General features: G+C 47.9%; 1 protein-coding gene across 1 annotated transcript in view; it reads left to right on the top strand.

Annotated features, from left to right (window-relative positions):
* ADA2 (adenosine deaminase 2) overlaps nucleotides 1-20,120 on the top strand; it is a gene marked incomplete at both ends in the record, with an annotated part of 32,941 nt that overhangs the window by 11,887 nt on the left and 934 nt on the right. The window contains 4 exons of the mRNA XM_080704948.1: nucleotides 10,361-10,488; nucleotides 12,282-12,372; nucleotides 15,453-15,561; nucleotides 19,854-20,011. Coding sequence (XP_080561074.1) covers nucleotides 10,361-10,488; nucleotides 12,282-12,372; nucleotides 15,453-15,561; nucleotides 19,854-20,011 — 486 coding nt within the window. The remainder of the gene's footprint in view (nucleotides 1-10,360; nucleotides 10,489-12,281; nucleotides 12,373-15,452; nucleotides 15,562-19,853; nucleotides 20,012-20,120) is intronic.

Raw genomic sequence — 20,120 nt, 5'->3', positions numbered from 1 at the left:
AAAATAAAGAATAAAAAATAGGGCAGGGGATGTAGCTCGGAGGTCGAATATCCCTGGGTTCCATCTCCAGACCTGCAAAATAATAATAATAATAATAATAATAATAATAATAATTTAAAAAATAATAAGGGCCAGGGATGTAGCTTGGAAGTAGAATGCCCCTGGGTTCAATCCTCAGTACCAGGAAAAAAAAAATTCTGTTTTCAGAGGAAACTATCAAGAGAGTATCACTAAATTGCTGAGGCTGGCCTCGAACCTGCTGCCTTCCTATCTTGGCCTTCCAAGTATTGGGATTACAGGTGTACATCACCACGCCTGATGATATTTATGCTTTCCAATCAGGAAGTTCTCTCTCCTTGAAGCCCCAAATCAGAAGTTTGTTTGGTGATGTGGAGCCTTCATGAGACCTGTCACTGAGCTCTAAGAATATAAGAGAATCAGTGTACTTCATATCTGGAAAATCTGATGAATCCTTTTTCTACAGCAGGGCAGTGGAAAGTACAATAAATTGAATATTTAAGACATTGTTTTCACACATATCCATAAATATCTCTATTTTTTAAATTTATGTATCATTATTATTCTTATCTGCTACGGGGTATTGAACCAGTACCATTTTACCTATGGATAACATCCCCAGCCCATTTTGTTTTTTTGTTTCTTTTTTATATTTTTTTATTTGGAAACAGGGTCTCACTAAGTAGCTGAGGCTGGCTTCGAACCCGTGCGATCCTCCTGTCTCAGCCTCCCAAGAGCAGGGATTACAAGCGTGCGCCACACACCCGGCCTTATTTTGTTTTTGTTCTTGCGTTTTGTGGTACTGGGGATGGAACCCATGGACATTCTACCTCCAAGCTACATCCCACCCCTATTTTTTATCCTTCATTTTGAAACAGGGTCTCACTGAGTTGCAAATGGCCTCATTAAGGCTGCCCTCGAACCGCGATCTTCCTGTCTCAGCCTCGTGAACGCAGGGATTACAAACGTGCACCACCACGCCTGACTGATATTTTTTTAATACAAATTATTTTTGGTTACTGGATAGAACCCAGGGGCATTCTACCTCTGAGCGACACCCCCAGCCCTATTCTAGTAGCTGATATTTTTACAATATTTTATTTTTAAGAGTTCTAGCTGAGACTTGTAAATCAACTTTTGCTTTCCATCTGAGTTAAAATGTTCTAGGACCATCCATACCTGCTCCCAAGAACCAGTTAGTCTAGTTTGTGGATACAGCTGCTTTTTTTGTTTGTTTTTGTACTGGAGATTGAACCCAACACCCCCAGCCCTATTTTATTTTGAAACAGGGTCCCACTAAGTTGCTGAGGGTCTTGCTAAATTTCTAAGACTGGCCTCCAACCTGTGATGCTCCTGCCTCAGCCTCCCAAGTACTGGGATTACAGGTGTGCACCACCAGGTCTGGCACAAAGCATCCCTAAGTCTCAACTGGCTTCTCTTGGCATGCTGGACTGACTGCCATTTTTCCTTAGATGTGTTAATGTTCGCATTTGGTTGGGGTGGAGGCAGGCCCAGGAGATCTGGACTCTGCCTTTACATATCTCTGTTCGGGTCTGTTTGTTTTATATTTTGACTTTCTCAGTGCAGTCTTCTATTTCCATTCTGTGGTCTTGTTTTGTTTTGTCACTGTGCTGGGGACAGAACTCAGGGCCTGGATCATGCTAGGCAAACTCTGTGGTGAGCTATACCCCCTGCCCTGTTTCTGAGTTCTGGAGAAGTGATGGGAACCTTACCTTTGTGCCTCAGTAGAGCTTTCACTGGGTTTGTGAGCAGAGCAGATAAAACCTAGGCACAAATTTATTTATTTATTTATTTATTTATTTATTTATTTATTTATTTATTTATTTATGTGTGTGTGTGGCAGTGGGGATTGAACCTAGGGATATTCTACCTCTGAACTACACCCCCAGCCCATTTTTTTAATTCTTTTTTTTGTGTGTGTATGGTACTGGGGATGGAACCCAGGACCATTCTACCTCTGAGCTACACCCCCAGCCCTATTTTTTTATTCTTTATTTTGAAACAGGGTCTCACTGAGTTGCAGAGGGCCTCACTAAGTAGCTGAGGTTGTCCTCAGCTGCTCTCGAACCGCGATATTCCTGTCTCAGCCTCCCAAATGCCGGTGTTAGGAGTGTGCGCCCCACACCTGGCTTTATTCTTGATTAATAATTAAAGATGCAGCGGGTCCCAATTGCGCACAGATACACACGGAAATCCATTATACGTGGTATGGATGCCTTTATTCGTGGAGAGTCGACCACCAGCCCCCGCGGGCTCGCAGGGGCTAGTGGGGGAGAGCTCGTCCCTCTGTATCAGGCTTCTCTCTGATCTCTAGGCGGTGGTCTCCTCTTGGAATCTCAGGGCTCCGCGGGGCAGGGGCTCAAACCTTTCAATTCTTTATTTTGAAACTTGAAGTTGTGGAGGGCCTCACTAAGTAGCTGAGGCTGACCACGAACCTGTGGTCCTCCTGTCTCAGCTTCCCAAGTACTGGCATTACAAGGGTACACTACCACACCGGGCTGACAATCCTTTTAAAAGAAAAGGTAGCCAGGTGTAGTGGTGTAGGTTTGTAATCCCAGTATTTAGGAGACTGAGACAGGAGGATCACAGGTTTGAGGATAGCCTCAGCAACATTGTGAGACTCTCATCAACCTAGCCAGACCCTGTTTCAAAATAAAAATAAAAGCCGGGTGTGGTGGCGCTCGCTTGTAATCCCAGCATTTGGGAGACTGAGACTGGAGGATTGTGGTTCACAGACAGCCTCAACTACTTAGTGAGGCTCTGTGCAACTCAGTGAGACCTGGTTTCAAAATAAAGAATAAAAAAAATAGGGCAGGAGGTGTACCCCAGAGGTCGAATGCCCCTGGGTTCCATCCCCAGACCCGCAAAAAATAAAATAAATAAATAAATAAATAAATAAATAAAGACAAAATAAAAATAAAATAAGGCTGGGGATCTAACTTAGAGGTAAAATGTCCCTGAGTTCAATCCCTAGTACCAGTACCTTAAAAAAAAATTGAGAGAGGGAGAGAGAGAGAAAGAGAGAGAGAGAAAGGCCACACATGGTGGCACACAACTGTAATCCCAGTACTTGGGAGGCTGAGACGGTTCCAGGACAGCCTCAGCAAGTAGTGAGGCTCTCATCAACCTAGCAAGACCTTGTTTAAAGTAAAAAAAAAAAAAAAAAAAAAAAAGGACTGAGAGTACAGCTCAGAGGTAGAATGCCCCTGGGTTTATTTTCCAGTACCAAAAAAAAAAAAAAAAAAAAGAAAGAAAAAAGAAAAGAAAAGCTGAACCTAGGGGTGTTCCACCTCTGATTTACACCACAGCCCTTTTTATTTTTAATTTGAAACTAGGTCTCACTAGGTTGCTAAGGGCCTCACTAAGCTGGCCTCAACCTGTGATCCTGCTGTCTCAGGCTCCACGTCCTGGGATTATAGGCACCATCAGGCCTGGTGCGCTGTCCCCTTTGAGCCGTGCCACAACCCTGTTTTAGAGAATGCAGTAATTCATGTTAGAGACCTGGAAACCCAGGCTCAGAAGGGCCTAAGAGCCTGGTCAAGGGCGCAGTGGTTGTTGGCGTGAGCAGAGGCCAGGGCTCCTGAGTTCAATGGCTCCCTCGCTGACGTGGCTCTCTGGGCATCGACCAGCTCCACGCATTCCAAAAGGGACTCCCTGAGGGGAGCACCTTCCTCTCTGGCTGCTCCTCCTCGCCTTTTTGGTATGGGGAGTGGAGTGCCTTTGAGTCTCACAGCAGCAGAGGGAGAGAGACTTGGCTGAGGAGCCCTGGGTCTGGGTTTGGGTGGAGGCTGTGACAGTCATCTAGGGTGTGGCGGGACATATTTGGGGGAAGTTGCTGAGACACTGAATGAAAGGAAGGACAGAGAGAAGTGTTGGAGCACTGCTTTCTGTTCCTGAGCCAGAGCTGGAGAGCTGAGGCCGGGCTCAGGCTGCCCGCCCCCCAGCGGCCCTTGGCCAGTCTTCCCAGAAGGTGGGGGGCTGCTGGGATTTCAGCTGTGGTTGAAGCTGAGGGGGCTGGGATTTGGCCGTTTGTTCTGGCTGACCCAGGAACAAAGGCCGCTTGCAATGGAAAGCGTAGGCCTTAAAGCCCCCAGTAGCCAGGCAGGGGGCCACCAACACATTAACAACTAAAAACAGTGCGCAGGGTGAGCTGGTGGGGCGGGGTCCGGGATGGGCTGTCCAGGCACTGAGCCTCCCATTGTGTCCATCTTGCTGGTAACAAAGGCTATTTGCCTGTCGCTAGGCGGGTCTTGTCTTCTGGGCTCTGTCCCTGCCTCCTCTGCCAGAATGGAGACCCAGATCGGGTCCTAAAGCTGTAGGAAGAGCCAGGAGGGTTCCACCAGGCACAACCGCGCTGCTGGCCCTTCCTGTTGGGATCGCTCAGGGGAGAGACCGTCGGGCCTGAGACCCCACAGTGGCCCATTCCTGCACATTTTCTTGGGCGCCATCACGTGTCCAATAGGTGCCCCCAATAAGTGCCATACCCCTGTATGACAGCACTTCTGTAATTGTGTGGGCAGAGCTCGGGTATTCCCCTGGATGATACCATGTGCAGCGTGGATGAGATCTCGAGGCCCCCTGGACTGTCACTAGGGTGACTGCCCCTTTCTAGTGTAGGTGCTGGGGATGGAACCCGGGGCCTCACGCCTGCTAAGCCTGTGCCTCGCAGAACTTCATCTCGGCCCACATCAGTTCGTCTGAGATGAAGGACTGACACCACCTACCTGTACTTACAAGTTGCTAAATTCCTAGATGTTAACTTCTCTTCCTGGCATAAGGCAGGTACCATGTTTTTCTGGATCTGGTGATAGATTTGTTCATCATGATAGTGTTATTATTGATAGTTATTTTTTACTTTTTTTTGTATGTGTGGTACTAGAGTTTGAACCCAGGGGCATTCTACCTCCAGACTACACCCCTAGCTTGATTATACTTTTATTTTGAAAGAGGGTCTTGCTAGATTGATGAGAATCTCACTGCTTGCTGAGGCTGTCCTAGAACCTGGATCCTCTAGTCTCAGCCTCCTAAGTACTGGGGTTACGGGTCTACGCCACCACACCAGGCTGATAGTTATCATTTCTGAGTGCCTTACTAACTAACTCAGCATTTGATCGTTCAATAACCCTGTGAGGTGTGATGGATTGGAGGCAGCCTGTGCCTCCCCTGGGAGCCTCAATTCAGGAGGCCCACTGCACCTCAAACCAGCTGTGGCCTTTTCTAGATGCCTGCCTTCCTAAGTAGGCTGTAACCACGCTGGCTGCAGCGCTCCCCACGGGAGGGAGGGGACCTCGCTCTCCTTGCAGAGGGGTCTGTTGAGCATTCAGTTTGCTTGAGGTGCTTCTGTCTCACCTGCAGTTTCTGTGCCAGAGGTCAGGGCTGCAGGAGCAGGGCCTGGCAGCCTTGGAGGTGACTTACTGAGGCATTGAAGACGAGGAAATGCTCTGAAGAGGGGATTCAGCATCCGCAGCCCCGGGAGCCGGCCCCTGTCTTTGTGGGATTCCATGCTGTGGGGAAAACCCTGTACAGGAAACCTGGGAAGGCAGGGGTCTCAGCTTTGCTCGTGGGAGAACAGGATGGTCAACAGGGAGAGCTTGGAACCAGCGCCAATTGCAAGTCCCCATCGAGGCCCTGTTTGTATCACTTGAATGCCTCTATATATTTGATTAATAATTGCTGTTTGTTGGTTTTAAGTTTCTTTCTTTGATCTTCCTTCTATTCTGCTGCCACAGCCCCTCCCAGCACCCCTCCAAATATCCATCTATTCATCCATTTCCTAGAACATGCTGCTGGGGGGCTGTAGTGCCTTGAGTGTCGCCAACAGGCCCCATGTTAAAGCCTTGGTGTTGGTGTCCACCTTGGTGCCCTGAGAGGACATGGAACCTTTGAGAGGTCAGGCTGAGTGGCCGGTCACTGGGGCTGTGCCTTCCCAAGGACTGTGGGGGACAAGTGTGTTTGCTCCCTGGCTAATGGGGGGGTGACCAGCTTCCTTTGCCTTATGCTCTTGCCATGAAGAGCTGCCTGGACACAGTCCCAAAGGCAAAGGGGCCAAGTGACCTTGGGCTGAACACTGCGAAACTGTGAGCCAGAGTGAACCTTTCCTCTTTTTAAGTTCATTATGTGAAATATTTGTTACAGCAACACAGAACTGACTACCAGACTGGGGCCTGGTACTTGTAAATTTCCTCATGAACAGCCTTCTTCTTCTCCTTCTCCTCCTTCTTCCTCTTCTTCTTCTTCTTCTCCTTCTCCTCCTCCTCCTCCTCCTCCTCCTCCTCCTCCTCCTCCTCCTCCTCCTCCTTCTTCTTCTTCTTCTTCTTCTTCTTCTTCTTCTTCTTCTCCTTCTTCTCCTTCTCCTCCTCCTTCTCCTCTTTCTCTTCTTCCTCCATCATTTCTTTGGTGTGATTCTATCTCTAAGCCATACCCCCAGCTCTATTTTTTTTTTTGGAAACTCCCTAGGTTGATAGTCTCACTACTTGCTGAGGCAGTCCTTGAGCCTGCAACCCTCCTGCCTTATCCTCCCAAGTACTGGGTTTACAGGCATGTGCCACCATGCTGGGCTGCTGCTGCTGCTTCTCCTACATAACTGGGATTATGGGGCACGTGTCATTGCAACCAGACACAAGGGGAAATTTATGTGTTGCTTTTAGGGAGATAGGAAGGTAACTACCCTTTCTTATATTTGTTTTGTCTTCTTTTTTTCCCTTTGGCACTGAGGATTGAACTTAGGGACATTCTACCTCTAAGCTACACCCACAGCCCTTTTTATTTTTTACTTTGAAACAGGGTCTCAACAAGTTGCTGAAGCTGGCCTCAAGCCTGCCATCCTCCTATCTCAGACTCCCAAGTACTAGAATTATAGGTGTGCACCACCACACCCAGCTTTCATTTCTTCTTCTTTCCTCCTCTTCCTCCTCCTCCTCCTCCTCCTCCTCCTCCTCCTCCTTCCTGTTGAATTGCCTTCAGCTCAAAGTATTTCTTATGACAAAGTGGCATATTTTGGGGTGGCATATTTTGATCTTCAGTAAATGATAATAAGTAATACCAGACACTGGATGAGTGGCTTCTAAGTGCCTCTCCTCTGGAATGTCCTGGTTGCCCTTGAGAAGTGAGTGGTCTTGAGCATGTCGGTCCCTGGGTCACGCCATCAGGGTGACCTGGCTGGGGGCAGTCGGTATGATGCGGATGCGGATGATGTGATGCTGGTGAGTGAACCCAGGGGCTTTCTACCTGCGAGCTATACCCCCAGCCCTGTTGTATTTTTTATTTGGAAACAGGGTCTCACTAAGTTGCTGAGAGGCTCACTCAACACCTGAGGCTGGCTTCCTGCCTGGGATTCTTCTGCCTCAGCATCCCAAGTACTGGCATGACAAGTTTGTTCCACCACGCCCAGCTTAGGGGTGCCCTTTGGAGTATGTGACCTGTGGAGCTTTACAAGGTAGCAGCAGAGGGAAGAGAGGAACAAAGGGCGAAACCCTGTGTCAAAATACAATTTTAGCGGCTGAGGTTGTACCTCAGTGATGAATAACCCCTGGCTTTCATCCCTAGTATTATCTCCCCCCCCAAAAAAAAGGAGCAAAGGCCAATCACTCACTCCACTCCCCCAGCTCAGGGGCAGAGCAGGACCCTGCAGATCAAAGAGAAAAAGGGCAGCTCTGGGGGCTGCGAAGGAGAGGGGACCTGGGAGGCCCAGAGACAAAGGGCCGCACCTGCTGAGTGCAGCTGGTGCCTGGCAGCGGCCAGGCGGGAGGGGCCCCTGGCTGGGGAGAAAGCTGAGGCCAGAGCGACAAGAAAGGACAAGCAGAGCCGGAGCTGACTCCATATAATGATGAGGAAAACTGGGTGGTGCACGCCTGTAATCCCAGCACTCCGGAGGCTGAGGCAGGAGGATTGCGGGTTCACGGCCAGCCTCAGCCATTTAGCAACACCCTCAGCAACTTAGTGAGACCTTGTTTCAAAAGGGCTGGGGATGTAGCTTAGAGGTAGAATGCCCCTGGGTTCAGTCCCCAGAACCAGAAAAGAATAATGAGATAATTCTTGGCTGTCCTCTGTTTTCTGAAGCGTCTATACCCTGAATCTTGCCCCTCAGCTTCCAGTTCCTAGTACAGCCACGGTTTCCTAGGTCAGGACTGGTAACCTTCTCACCCTGTCCAGTTTAAAGGAGTTGCTTCGCTGGGCGCAGTGGTGCATGCTTGTAATCCCCGCACTTGGGAGGCGAAGACAGGAGGATCACGCTGGTTCGGAGCCAGCCGCGCTGGCTTAAGAGACCTGGCTTAAGAGACCCTGTTTCCACATAAAAAAGTAAAAAAATAGGTCTGGGAGTGTAGCCCGTGGGAGTGTATCCCGGAGGTAGAAGGGCTTCCAGGAACCCCAGTACCACAAAAAAAAAAAAAAAAAAAAAGAAAGGAAGAAAGAAAGAAAGAAAGAAATGGGGTCTCATACCGGGCATAGTAGTACATGCTTGTAATCCCAGTACTTCGGAGGCTAAGACAGAAGGATCACAGGTTCTAAACCAGTCTCAGCAACTTAGTGAGGTCCTCCCCAATTTAATGAGACCCTAAATTTTCATTTGAGCTAAATTTTAAGTTCAAAATAAAACATAAAATAGGGTTGAGGGTGTAGCTTGGAGGTAGAATGTCCCTGGGTTCAATCCTCAGTACCAGAAAGAAAGAAAGGAAGGAAGAAAGGAAGAAAGAAAGAAAGAAAGAAAGAAAGAAAGAAAAAAAGAAAAGGAAGTCTTGTTAAATTGCTTTTGCTAAGTTGTTGAGGTAGATGGTGAAATTGTGACCCTCCTGTCTCAGCCTCTCAGCTACTGGAGTTACAGGTGTGCACCACTATGCTTGGCTATTTATTTATTCATTTTGTGGTGCTGGGAATTGAGCCAAAAGGCATTCTACCATTAAACTATACCCCCAGCCCTATTTTTCATTTTGAAACAGGGTGTCATTAAGTTGCTGACAGCCTCACTAAGTTGCTGAGGCTGGCTTTGAACCTGTGACCTTTCTGCCTCAGCCTCCCAAGTACTGGGATTATAGGTGTGTTCCCTGTATTTATTTATTTTTTATTTTTTTGGTGGTACTGGGATTCCTGGAAACCTTTTTACCTCCAGACTACACTCCCAGACTTATTTTATATTTTATTTGGAAACTGGATCTCACTAAGTTGCTGAGAGCCTCACTAAGTAGCTGAGGCTGCTTCGAACCTGTGAGATCCTCCTGTCTCAGCCTCCCAATTTTTTTTTTTTTGAAACAGGGTCTTGTTAAATTGCTGAGGGCCTCGCTAAGTTACGGAATCTGGCCTCAAACCTATAATCTTCCTGTTTAGTGTCCTAAGTACTGGGATTACAGACATGTGCCATCCTTGGCTTTTATGATTTATTTATTTATTGGTGGTATTGAGGATTGAACTCAAGAGCATACTACCTCCATGCTACACCTCAAGCCTGATTTTTTTTGTGTGTGGGGGGGGTGGTACTGGGGTTCCTGGAAGCCCTTCTACCTCCGGGCTACACTCCCAGACCTAGTTTTACATTTTTATTTGGAAACAGGGTCTCCTAAGCCAGCACACGCGGCTGGCTTCGAACCTGCGCGATCCTCCTGTCTCTGCCTCCCAAGCGCGGGGATTACAAGCGTGCGCCACCACGCCCGGCTCAAGCCTGATTTTTATTTTTTTATTTTGAAACAGGGTCTCACTAAGTTGCAGAGGGCCTCACTAAGTAGCTGAGGTTGCCCGGGAACCGTGATCCTCCAGTCTCAGCCTCCCGAATGCTGGTATTACAAGCGTGTGCCACCACAACCCGGCTTTATTTTTTATTTTGAAACAGGGTCTCACTAAATTGCTGAGGGTCTTACTAAATTGCTTAGGCTGGCCTCGAACCTGTAGTCCTCTTGTCCGCCTCCCAAGTATTAGTATTACAGGCGTGTGCACTGCCCATTCCCAGCTCTTCTTCCTGAGCCCCTTGGTGTCCCCAGTGGCCTTGCAGCCGTGCAGGGGAAGTGGTGGGGAGGTGGCGGTGGGGAAGGTGGAGGCCAGGGGTCCTGGCCTGCGTCCGCACGCCAGCAAATCTCCTCTCAGTCAGGATCCCTCCTGACTACACCCTGGAGGGGTGAGCATCTGCCCGGGCTCTGTCGTAGGCAGGGCCACATGGTGTTATCCCAGCAGGGGTGGGGTGGGGGCTTCCTGTAAAGGACGAAGAACAAGTTGGAGGCCATAGCCGACCCTGAACAGGCGCGTGGAGAGTGGGAGCGGGCTTGGAGGGGGCAATGGGGAATGGCGTCCTGCCCCTCCCCTCTGATGTCTGCTGGGGACTGCGCTTTGCTGGCAGGTGTATGAGCTGAACGGGGAGACCCACGACCAGCTGTGGGTGGTGAAGGCCTATGAGGAAGTGATACAGGAATTTTCGAGGACTCATCGTGGATTCATGGGACTCAGGCTGATCTTTTCAGAGGACAGGTAAGAGAACAGGGTCAAAGCCCTTAGAGCTGGGAGGAGATGCAGGCAGAGCCGCCGGGCTGGGAGGAGAGGGAGACCGGAGGAGGCGTGAGGAGAGGGGCTTGATGCCCGAGGGGTGGTCTTGGTGTGTGCATTTGTATTTGAGTGCAAAAGTTAGAATCTCTCCTAGAAACCCCTTCTTTTTTTTTATCATTTATTTATTTTGGTACTGGGGACTGAACCCAAGGGGCATTCTACCTCTGAGCTCCCCCCCTCAGCCTCAGCCCTTTTAATTTTAATTGTTTATTTATTTATGTATTTATTTATTTGCGGGTCTGGGGATGGAACCCAGTTGCATTTGACCTCCAAACTACACTCCCTGCCCTATTATTTTATTCTTAGTTTTGAAACAGGGTCTCACTGAGTTGCAGAGGGCCTCACTAAGTAGCTGAGGCTGTCCACAAACCACGATCCTCCTATGTCAGCCTCCCGAATGCTGGGATTACAAGCACGACGCCACCACGCCCGGCTTAATTTTTTATTTTGAAACAGCGTCCCAGGTTGCCCAGGGTGACCTCACACCTGTGAGTTGCCTCCCAAGTGCCGGGGTTACAGGCAAGCACCACCCTGCCTGGCTTAGGAATCCCTTCTCGTCCAAGTCCTCACAACCAAGCTGAAATAAAAAGTGGTCGTTTTCTAGATAATTCTAGGTCGAGACGCACCCCTGGCCAGGGTAGCTCGGGAATGGGCACAGTATTTTTGCCTGAATGTTAGCAAAATTGCCTCACATTTTTGTTTTTGTTTTCTGCTTGGATCCTGCCTAAGGTCAGCAGTAGGTGGTGTGTGGCCTTAATGGCGAAGAATACTATCTCACCAGGCAAACATAGAAATCTTTTTTGGTACTGGGGATGGAACCCAGGAGCTTTCTACCTCTGAGCTACACCCCCAGTCATATTTTATATAATAATAATTATTATTATTATATTATATTTTATTATTTTTATTATTTATTATTATTAATAAATTATTATTATTATTATTATTATTATTATTATTATTATTTTGGTGGTACTGGGGGTGGAACCCAGGAGTTTTCTACCTCCAGGCTATATATACTCCCAGACTTGTTTTATACTTTATTTGGAAACGGTCTCACGAAGTTGCTGAGAGCCTCACTAAGTAGCTGAGGCTGGCTTCGAACCTGTAGATCCTCCTGTCCCAGCCTCCCAAGCGCTGGGATTACAAGCGTGTGCCACCACACCCGGCTTATATTTTTATTTTAAAACAAGCTTTGGCTAAGTTGCTGAGGGCTCTTACTAAGTTGCTGAGGCTGTCCTCATACCTGTGATCCTCCTGTCTGGGCCTCCCGAGGACTGGGCTCACAGGTGCGCGCCTCTGCTCTGGCCTGTTTGCTTTCTGGTGTACCCAGGTCTTGCTGACTACATCACTGAGCCACTCTTGGTCACCCTGTTCACTAGGGTGATCTGTGGCTTTTCTCGGGGGACGAGGGGACAGAGAGCCGACCATCCCACATCCACTTCCAACACCCACCCTGCAGGGGCAGAGAGGAGGTTGGAGACAGGCCACTGTCTCATCAAACATGACCACAGGACACTTTTCCTGGGACTCCTCACCCCGCCTCCCTCTCCAGGGCAAGCGGGGCCTGAGTTAGGAAGGACTGGGGCAGGCGGGATGGGGTCACGCGTGTGCCGCGCCTGGGCTGCGGCCTAGCGAGCGCCAGGCGCTGGGCGGGCCGCGGGGTTTGTGCTCCTGTTGTACTGCTGTCTCCCAACCTCTCTCTGTCTTCCTCTCAGAAACAAGAGCATTGCCATCATCGCACATTCGGTCCAAAAAGCCATGAAACTTCGAGAGCTCTTCCCACATCTCGTGGCAGGGTTTGACCTGGTAACCAATGGATTCTGTGAACAGAAAGGGGATGTGGGGTTCAGTGCTCAGCCTCAGAGGCTGCCGGGGAGGCCAGCCCGGGGGGAAGGAGGCCAGAACAAGAAGAGATTCGGGGACTGTGGGTAACAATTAGGAACTTGTTCCCACCCCGCTAACTTCTGCCCTTTTGTGTGTGTGTGTGTGGTACTGGGGGTGGAACCCAGGGGCTTTCTACCTCCGGGTTATTTATTTTGAAACAGGGTCTCACTAAATTGCTGAGAGCCTCACTAAGTAGCTGAGGCTGGCTTCGAACCTGTGCGATCCTCCTGTCTCAACGGGGATTACAAGCGTGCGCCACCACACCCGGCTGCCCTTTTTTTAACCACAAGGTTTGCCTGTCAGGTTTTATGACTGTTACCTCCCCTACAGCACACAGGGAGAAGGAAGCCTGAGGGGGGGCTCGCTCTGCTCTGCGCAAATTCTCTAGGATGTGAAATTTACTTCCTCCATGTCCTGTCCCATTCGTTTCCACACTGTGTGTGTGTGTGTGTGTGTGTGTGTGTGTGTGTGTGCGCGCGCGCAGGGGCACTCTATCACTGAGCTACAGCTCCAATACTTTAAATTTTCATTACTTATGTTTTCATTTTAAAATCTCGAGGCAAGCTGGGCATGGTGGCGCACACTTGCCATCTCAGCACTTGAGAGGCTGAGACAGGAGGATTGCATGTTTGAGGACAGCAAATAGTGAGACTCTCATCAACCTAGCTACATCCTGTTGAAAAATAAAAGAAGGCTGAGGTGGAATCCCCCTGGCCTCAATTCCCAGTCTTCCCCCCCGACACAAAATAAAATAAAAATCTCGAGGCAAAGTCTTGCCGAGGCTGGCCTTCAATCTGTGATATTCTTGCCTTAGCCTCCTGACTCCTGAGTCACTGGGATTATAGGCCTGGTCTTTTCTTTCTTTCTCTCTTTTTTTTTTTTTTTTTTTTGGCAGGTTTGGGGATGGAACCCAGGGGCATTTGACCTCCGAGATATACCTCCTGCCCTATTTTTATTTATTTATTTATTATTTATTTATTTTTGTTTTTTGGTGGTACTGGGGGTGGAACCCAGAGGCTTTCTACTTCCAGGCTATACTCTCAGACCTATTTTATATTTTATTTGGAAACAGGGTCTCACTAAGTTGCTGAGAGCCTCACTAAGTAGCTGAGGCTGGCTTCGAACCTGCGCGATCCTCCTGTCTCAGCCTCCCAAGTGCTGGGATTACAAGCATGCGTTACCACGCAAGGCTCCTATTCTTTTATTTTGAAACCAGGTCTCACTGAGTTGCAGAGGGCCTCACTAAATAGCTGAGGCTGTCCACGAACCGCGATTCTCCAGTCTCAGCCTCCCGAATGCTGGGATTCCAAGCGTGCGCCACCACGCCCGGCTGGTCTTTTCTTTTCTTTCTTTCCTTTCTCTTCTTTTTCTTTTTCTTTTTCTTTTCTTTTCTTTTTTTTTTTTTTTTTTTTTTTTGAGGAGTACTAGGGATTGAACCTAGGGGCATTATACATCTGAGCTATCCCCCCAGCTCTTTTTATTTTATTTTATTTTTTATTTAGAAACAGTCTCAAGTTGGACATGGTGGCACAAGTTTATAATCCCAGGGCTGGAGGTGTAGCTCGGAGGTAAAATGCCCCTGAGTTCCACCCCAGTACTGCAAAAAAAAAAAAAAAAAAAAAAAAAGAAAGAAAAAAAGAAAAAAAAGAAAAGAAAAGAAAGATCAATTAGTTGCTAACAACCTCATTAACTTGCCGAGGCTGGTCTTGCATTTATGATACTCCTTAGCCTCCCAAGTGCTGGGATTATAGGTGTATTTCACCACATGGTTGGTACCAGCCATTCTTATTTTTATTTATTTATTAGTTTGGGTACTGGTGATTGAACTCAGACATTCTTCCTTCAACACTTACCTCAGTTCTCTTTTCTTTTCTTTTCTTTTCCATACTGGGGATGGAATCCAGGGGCATTCTACCTCCAAGCTACACCCCCAGCCCTATTTTTTATTCTTTATTTGGAAACAGGGTCCCACTAAGTAGCTGAGGCTGTCCGTGAATCACGATCCTCCTGTCTCAGCCTCCCAAATGCTGGGATTACGAGCATGCACCACCATGCCCGGCTTCTTTTTTCATTTTTTAAATTTTGAGCCAGACCTGGTGGTGCACGCTTGTAACCCAGTACTTGAGAGACTGAGACAGAAGGATCGCAGTTTCAAAGCCAGCCTCAGCAATTTAGCAAGGCCCACTACAATTTGGTGAGACCCTATTTCCAAACAAGAAATAAAATTGGGCTGGGGGTGTAGTTCAGAGGTAGAATGCCTCTGGATTCAATCTCTACTGCCACACACACACAAAAAATTAAATAAATAAAATTAGAAACTGGGGTGAGTTGCTGATGCTCTCCCTAAATTGCTAAAGTTAGCTTAGAGCCTGTAATTCTCCTGTCTCAGCCTCCCAAGTTCTAGAATTGTGGGCGTGTACCACCATGCCTGGCAGCTTGCTACCTGTGTTTTGTTTTTGGTGCTGGGGAATGAACCCAGGGGCATTCTACTTCTGGGCTAAACCCCCAGCCCTATTTTATTTTTTATTTTGAAACAGGGTCTTGCTAGGTTGATGAGAGTCTCACTACTTGTTGAGACTGTCCTCGAACCTGCGATCTTCCTCCTGTCTCAGCCTCCCAAGTAATGGGATTACAGGTGTGCGCTACCATGCACATGTGGCTACTCTCATCTATCTATCTATCTATCTATCTATCTATCTATCTATCTATCTACCTACCTATCTATCTATCTTGTTTTTTGAACATGGCCTAATGAAGTTTTTGAGGGTCTCACTAAGTTACTCAGGCTGGCCTTAAACTTGTGATCCTCCTATCTCAGCCTCCCAAGTATTGGGCTTACAGGTGTGTACCACTGCACCTGGCTTGCTAGTCATTCCTAAAAGGCTGTGTGGCAAGGGGCTGGAGCAGGGGACAGGAGGATGCCTCCAGGCTGCAGTGTGCACCACCAACTAGCGAGGCCTAAGGCAGGCAGACACCTCCATGCCCTCTTCTCTGTTCTGCAGGTGGGGCGGGAAGACACCGGCCACAATTTATACTACTACAAAGAAGCGCTGACGATTCCAGTCATGCATGGTGTCAAACTACCCTTCTTCTTCCATGCCGGGGAGACAGGTGAGCCTGACAGGACACAAGCATGGGGAAGCGGTCCATGGGGCAGGTCCGCCGGGGCCCTGAGGGTCCACCTGGAGGCAGGGCTGTCCTCTCGGCTCCTTAGGCCCTTCCCAGCTCGCACCCTCTGGACGGCAGACGGTGGAGGAGCACAGGGGGAACGATGCAGGTGCCTTCTCTATGCTCTTTTTATTCCTCATCCCAGTACTGTTGGGAAGTTTTTTGAATTCCCATTTGACAGATGAAGGGCACAGGCTCCAAAGATAATGTTACTGGTCTGAGGTTAAAGAACTGATAAGTAGTGGAACCTGAATTTGAATCCTGTCCTGGTGATCTCCATTTTAATTAATTAATTAGTTGGTACCTGGGGATTAAATCCAGGGGCGTTCTACCTCTGAGCTACACCCCTGGCCCAATTTTATTTCTTATTGGGAAACAGGGTCTTGCTAGGCTGATGAGAGTCTTACTACTTACTGAGGCTGTCCTCAAACCTACAATCCTTCTGTCTAAGCCTCCCAAGTACTGGGATTACAGAAATGCACCACCACATCTGGCTTTCATTTTTATTATTATTTATTTTTTATTTATTTATTTATTTGTGGGCCTGGGGATGGAACCCAGAGGCATTTGACCTCCGAGCTACACCCCCTGCCCAATTTTTTATTCATTATTTTGAAACAGGGTCTCACTGAGTTGCGGAGGGCCTCAACTGAGTAGCTGAGGCTGTTCAAGAACCGCGATCCTCCGGTCTCAGCCTCCCGAATGCTGGGATTACAAGCGTGCGCCACCACGCCGGGCTTTTTTTAATTTTGAAACAGGGTCTCATTAAGTTGCTGAGAGTGTTTCTAAGTGGCTGAATCTGGCCTCAAATCTGTAATCCTCCTGCCTCAGCCTCCTGAGTACTGGGATCGTAGGCTTGTACCACCATGCTTGGCTTATTGTGTTCCTGTGCTACTGGAGATTGAACTTGGGCATTCTACCTCTGAGCTACAATCCCAGTCCTATTTTGTTTTTTAATTTGAAACAGGGTTTTGCTAAATTGCTAAGAGGCTTGCTGAGTTCCTGAGAAGCTTTGTCAATTTGCTGATCTGACTGAATCGGTGATCCTCCTGTCTCAGCCTCCCAAGCACGGGGATTACAAGCGTGCACCACCATGCACCACCACGCTCGGCTCCCCAGCTCTTTCTGTTTTTTTGTTTTGAAACAGGGTCTCACTAGGTTTCTGACAGTTTCACTAAGTTGCTAAATTGGTATTGAATCTGTGATCCTCCTCTCTCAGCTTCTCAAGCACTGGGATTATATGAGTGTGTCATCATGCCTGGCCCGGTCCTTTTTTATCGTTATTATTATTATTATTATTATTATTATTAATTTATTTTGCGGTACTAGGGATGGAACCCAGGGGCATTCTACCTCCGAGCTACACTCCCAGCTCTATTTTTTACTCTTTATTTTGAAGCAGGGTCTCACTGAGTTGCAAAGGGCCTAAGTAGCTGAGGCTGGCCGTGAACCACGATCCTCCTGTCTCAGCCTCCCAATTGGATGCTGGGTTTACAAGTGTGCGCCACCACGCCTGGCTATTGTTTTATTTTTAAACAAGTTCTCCTTAAGTTGCTGAAACTGGCCTTGAACCTTCAATTCTCCTGTCTCTAAAAAAGCCGGGCGTGGTGGCGCACGCTTGTAATCCCTGTTTGGGAGGCAGAGACGGGAGGATCACACAGGTTCAAAGCCAGCCTTGCTGGCTTAAGAGACCCTGTTTCCAAATAAAAATATAAAATAGGTCTGGGAGTGTAGCCTGGAGAAGGATTCCATCCCCAGTACCACCAAAATAAAATAAAATAAAATAAATAAAAAATTATCCTGTCTCAGCCTCTCAAGTACTGGCATGATCACCCAGCCGGTGATCTTCATATTACAAGTAAATTGTGCTCAGCGAGCCATGGCGGAGCAAGCTTGCAATGCTAGTACTTGGGAGGTGGAGACTGGAGGACTGTAGGGTCACAGCCAGCCTCAGCAACTCACAGAGACCCTGTTCCAAAATAAAAATAAAATAGGGCTAGCCGGGCGTGGTGGCGCACGCTTGTAATCCCCGCGCTTGGGAGGCGGAGACAGGAGGATCGCGCAGGTTCGAAGCCAGCCGTGCTGGCATAAGAGACCCTGTTTCAAAAATATAAAATAGGTCTGGGAGCGTAGCCCGGAGGTAGAAGGGCTTCCAGGAACCCCAGTACCACCAAAAAAATAAATAAATAAATCAATAAATCAATAAAATAAAATAAAAATAGGGCTAGGGGTGCAGCTCAGAGGTAGAATGCCCCTGGGTTCAATCCCTAGTACTTAAGCAGGGAGAGTACATTATGCTCAAGAAATTCACTGACCTCCCCAAGGTCACACGGAAGGAACCTGGCTGGAGAGGTTCTAGAACCAGACCGCTTTGCCCTTCTAGGAGGCTCTGTCCACCCTCATCAGTGCTGAAGGGCAGACCCACCCTGCTAGCCCTGGCCGCTGTGCTTGCTGAAATGCCTTTAGCCCGGCCGTATCTCGGTTCCCAAAGCTCAGTCCATGGGCCCACTCAGTCATGTCTCTTCCCATATTTTAGTCCCTAAAACATGTAAACCCTTACTGAGTGTGATGGCTTCTGTCTGTAATCCCAGTACTCGGGAGGCTGAGACAGGAGGGTTGCAGATATGAGGCTAGCTTCAGCAATTTCGTGAGATTTGCAGCAATCTAGAGAGGCCCTGTTTGAAAAAACAGAAAATAAAAAAGAAGAGCTGGTAGTCTCAAATGCCTCTGGGCACACACACACACACACACACACACACACACACACCCCTAAGCAAAGATTGTGTCTGCAGTTTCAGATCAAAAGGTAGGTTTTGAGGGGTGACTGTCTCGATGGGGGTCTGGCAGGAGCGAAGCTCTCCGGAGCATCCCCACAGCCCTCTGTATCTGGCAGGGTGCCATAAGCTCTGTCGCTCTCAGAAGACCAAGGAGACGAGGAGGGAGCGGTGGGCAGCTGGATCTCAGACCTGTGAACCCTGCTTTATCACTCCGTCTTGCAGAGGAAGGGTCCTGGGCGCGTGCCTCTCTTTCCCCTGATATTTCCAGTCAATCTAGAGCCAATATAGATTGAAGGTGGCTCTGGAAGATTTAAAGAATTCTTCATGGGGGATGAGGTAGGGGTGGAAATTGTTAACCTTGAAGAGCTGGTTGGAAAAATCATACATACCTATTTGGGAAAAAATTGCTGATACAAAACAGTAAAATACAGAATCTGAGTTCCAAGGTGGATGGTCCGTAGGGACGATTTTGCCAGGACTTAAGGTATTTAATACGTCAAGTAACATCCTTGTTCTACAAAAGAAAGAAAATATGTGCCGGGCTTGGTGGCACATGCTTATAATCCCAGCATTTGGGAGGCTGAGACAGGAGGATCACGGTTCGCAGATAGCCTCAGCTACTTAGTGAGGCTCTTTGCAACGCAGTGAGACTCTTTTTTAAAATAAAGAATAAAAAATAGGGCTGGGGGTGTAGCTTAGAGGTAGAGTGCCCCTGGGTTCCATTCCCAGTACCACCAAAATAAATACATTAATATAATATAATATAGAATAGGCCTGAGGGTGAAGGCACTTGGGTTCTATCGCTAGTACCAAAAGGAAAAAAAAAAAAAAAAGGCATATAATACCTCTCTTTAGTATCAATACATGAAAAATATATGTATGCACATAATTTTTTTTGTAGTACTGGGGATAGAACCCAGGGGCATTCTACCTCCAGGATACACCCCCAGATCCATTTTTTATTCTTTATTTTGCAACAGGGTCTCACTGAGTTGCAAAGGGCCTCGCTAAGTAGCTGAGGCTGTCCACAAACCACAATCCTGCTGTCTCAGCCTCCTAAATGCTGGGATTACAAGTGTGTGCCACAACGGCCAGCTTATTGCTTTATTTTTATTTTTATTTATTTTTTGCAATAGTGGGGATGGAACCCAGGGGCATTGTACCTCCGAGCTACACCCACAGCCCTATTTTTTCAGTCTATTTATTTCTGAAACAGGGTCTCACTGAGTTGCAAAGGGCCTCATGAAGTAGATGAGGCTGTCTGTGAACCGTGATCCTCTGGTCTCTGCTTCCCAAGTGCTGGGATTACAAGTGTGCGCCACCACGCCCGGCTCTCATATTTATTTTAATGTTAATTTCTTTTCCTTTTGTTACCTGGGGGCACTGATGTCTTTACCTGGGAATGGCCTATGGGTCAGATCCATCCATTCCTATTGAAAACTGTCCCTTTACCCCCAGACTGGTATGGTACTTCCATAGACAGAAACCTTGTGGATGCCATGGTACTGAAAACTACCAGAATTGGCCATGGATTTGCTTTGACCAAACACCCGATACTCAGGGCTTACTCCAAGGAGAAGGACATCCCCATAGAAGTCTGCCCCATCTCTAATCAGGTATGTCCTGCCTTTGGAACTAATCCTGTGGTCTCTCCCAGTCTCAACGTTCTTAATCCCCAACGTTTTCTCTCTCCTTAACTATTTGTTTTCTATATTCTCCCACTCG

The sequence above is a fragment of the Muscardinus avellanarius genome (assembly GCF_963383645.1).
Source record: "Muscardinus avellanarius genome assembly, chromosome: 11".
Taxonomy (NCBI): Eukaryota; Metazoa; Chordata; class Mammalia; order Rodentia; family Gliridae; genus Muscardinus; species Muscardinus avellanarius.
The sequence above is the reverse complement of the archived record's forward strand: the minus strand, read 5'-3'. Positions and strand labels throughout refer to the sequence as shown.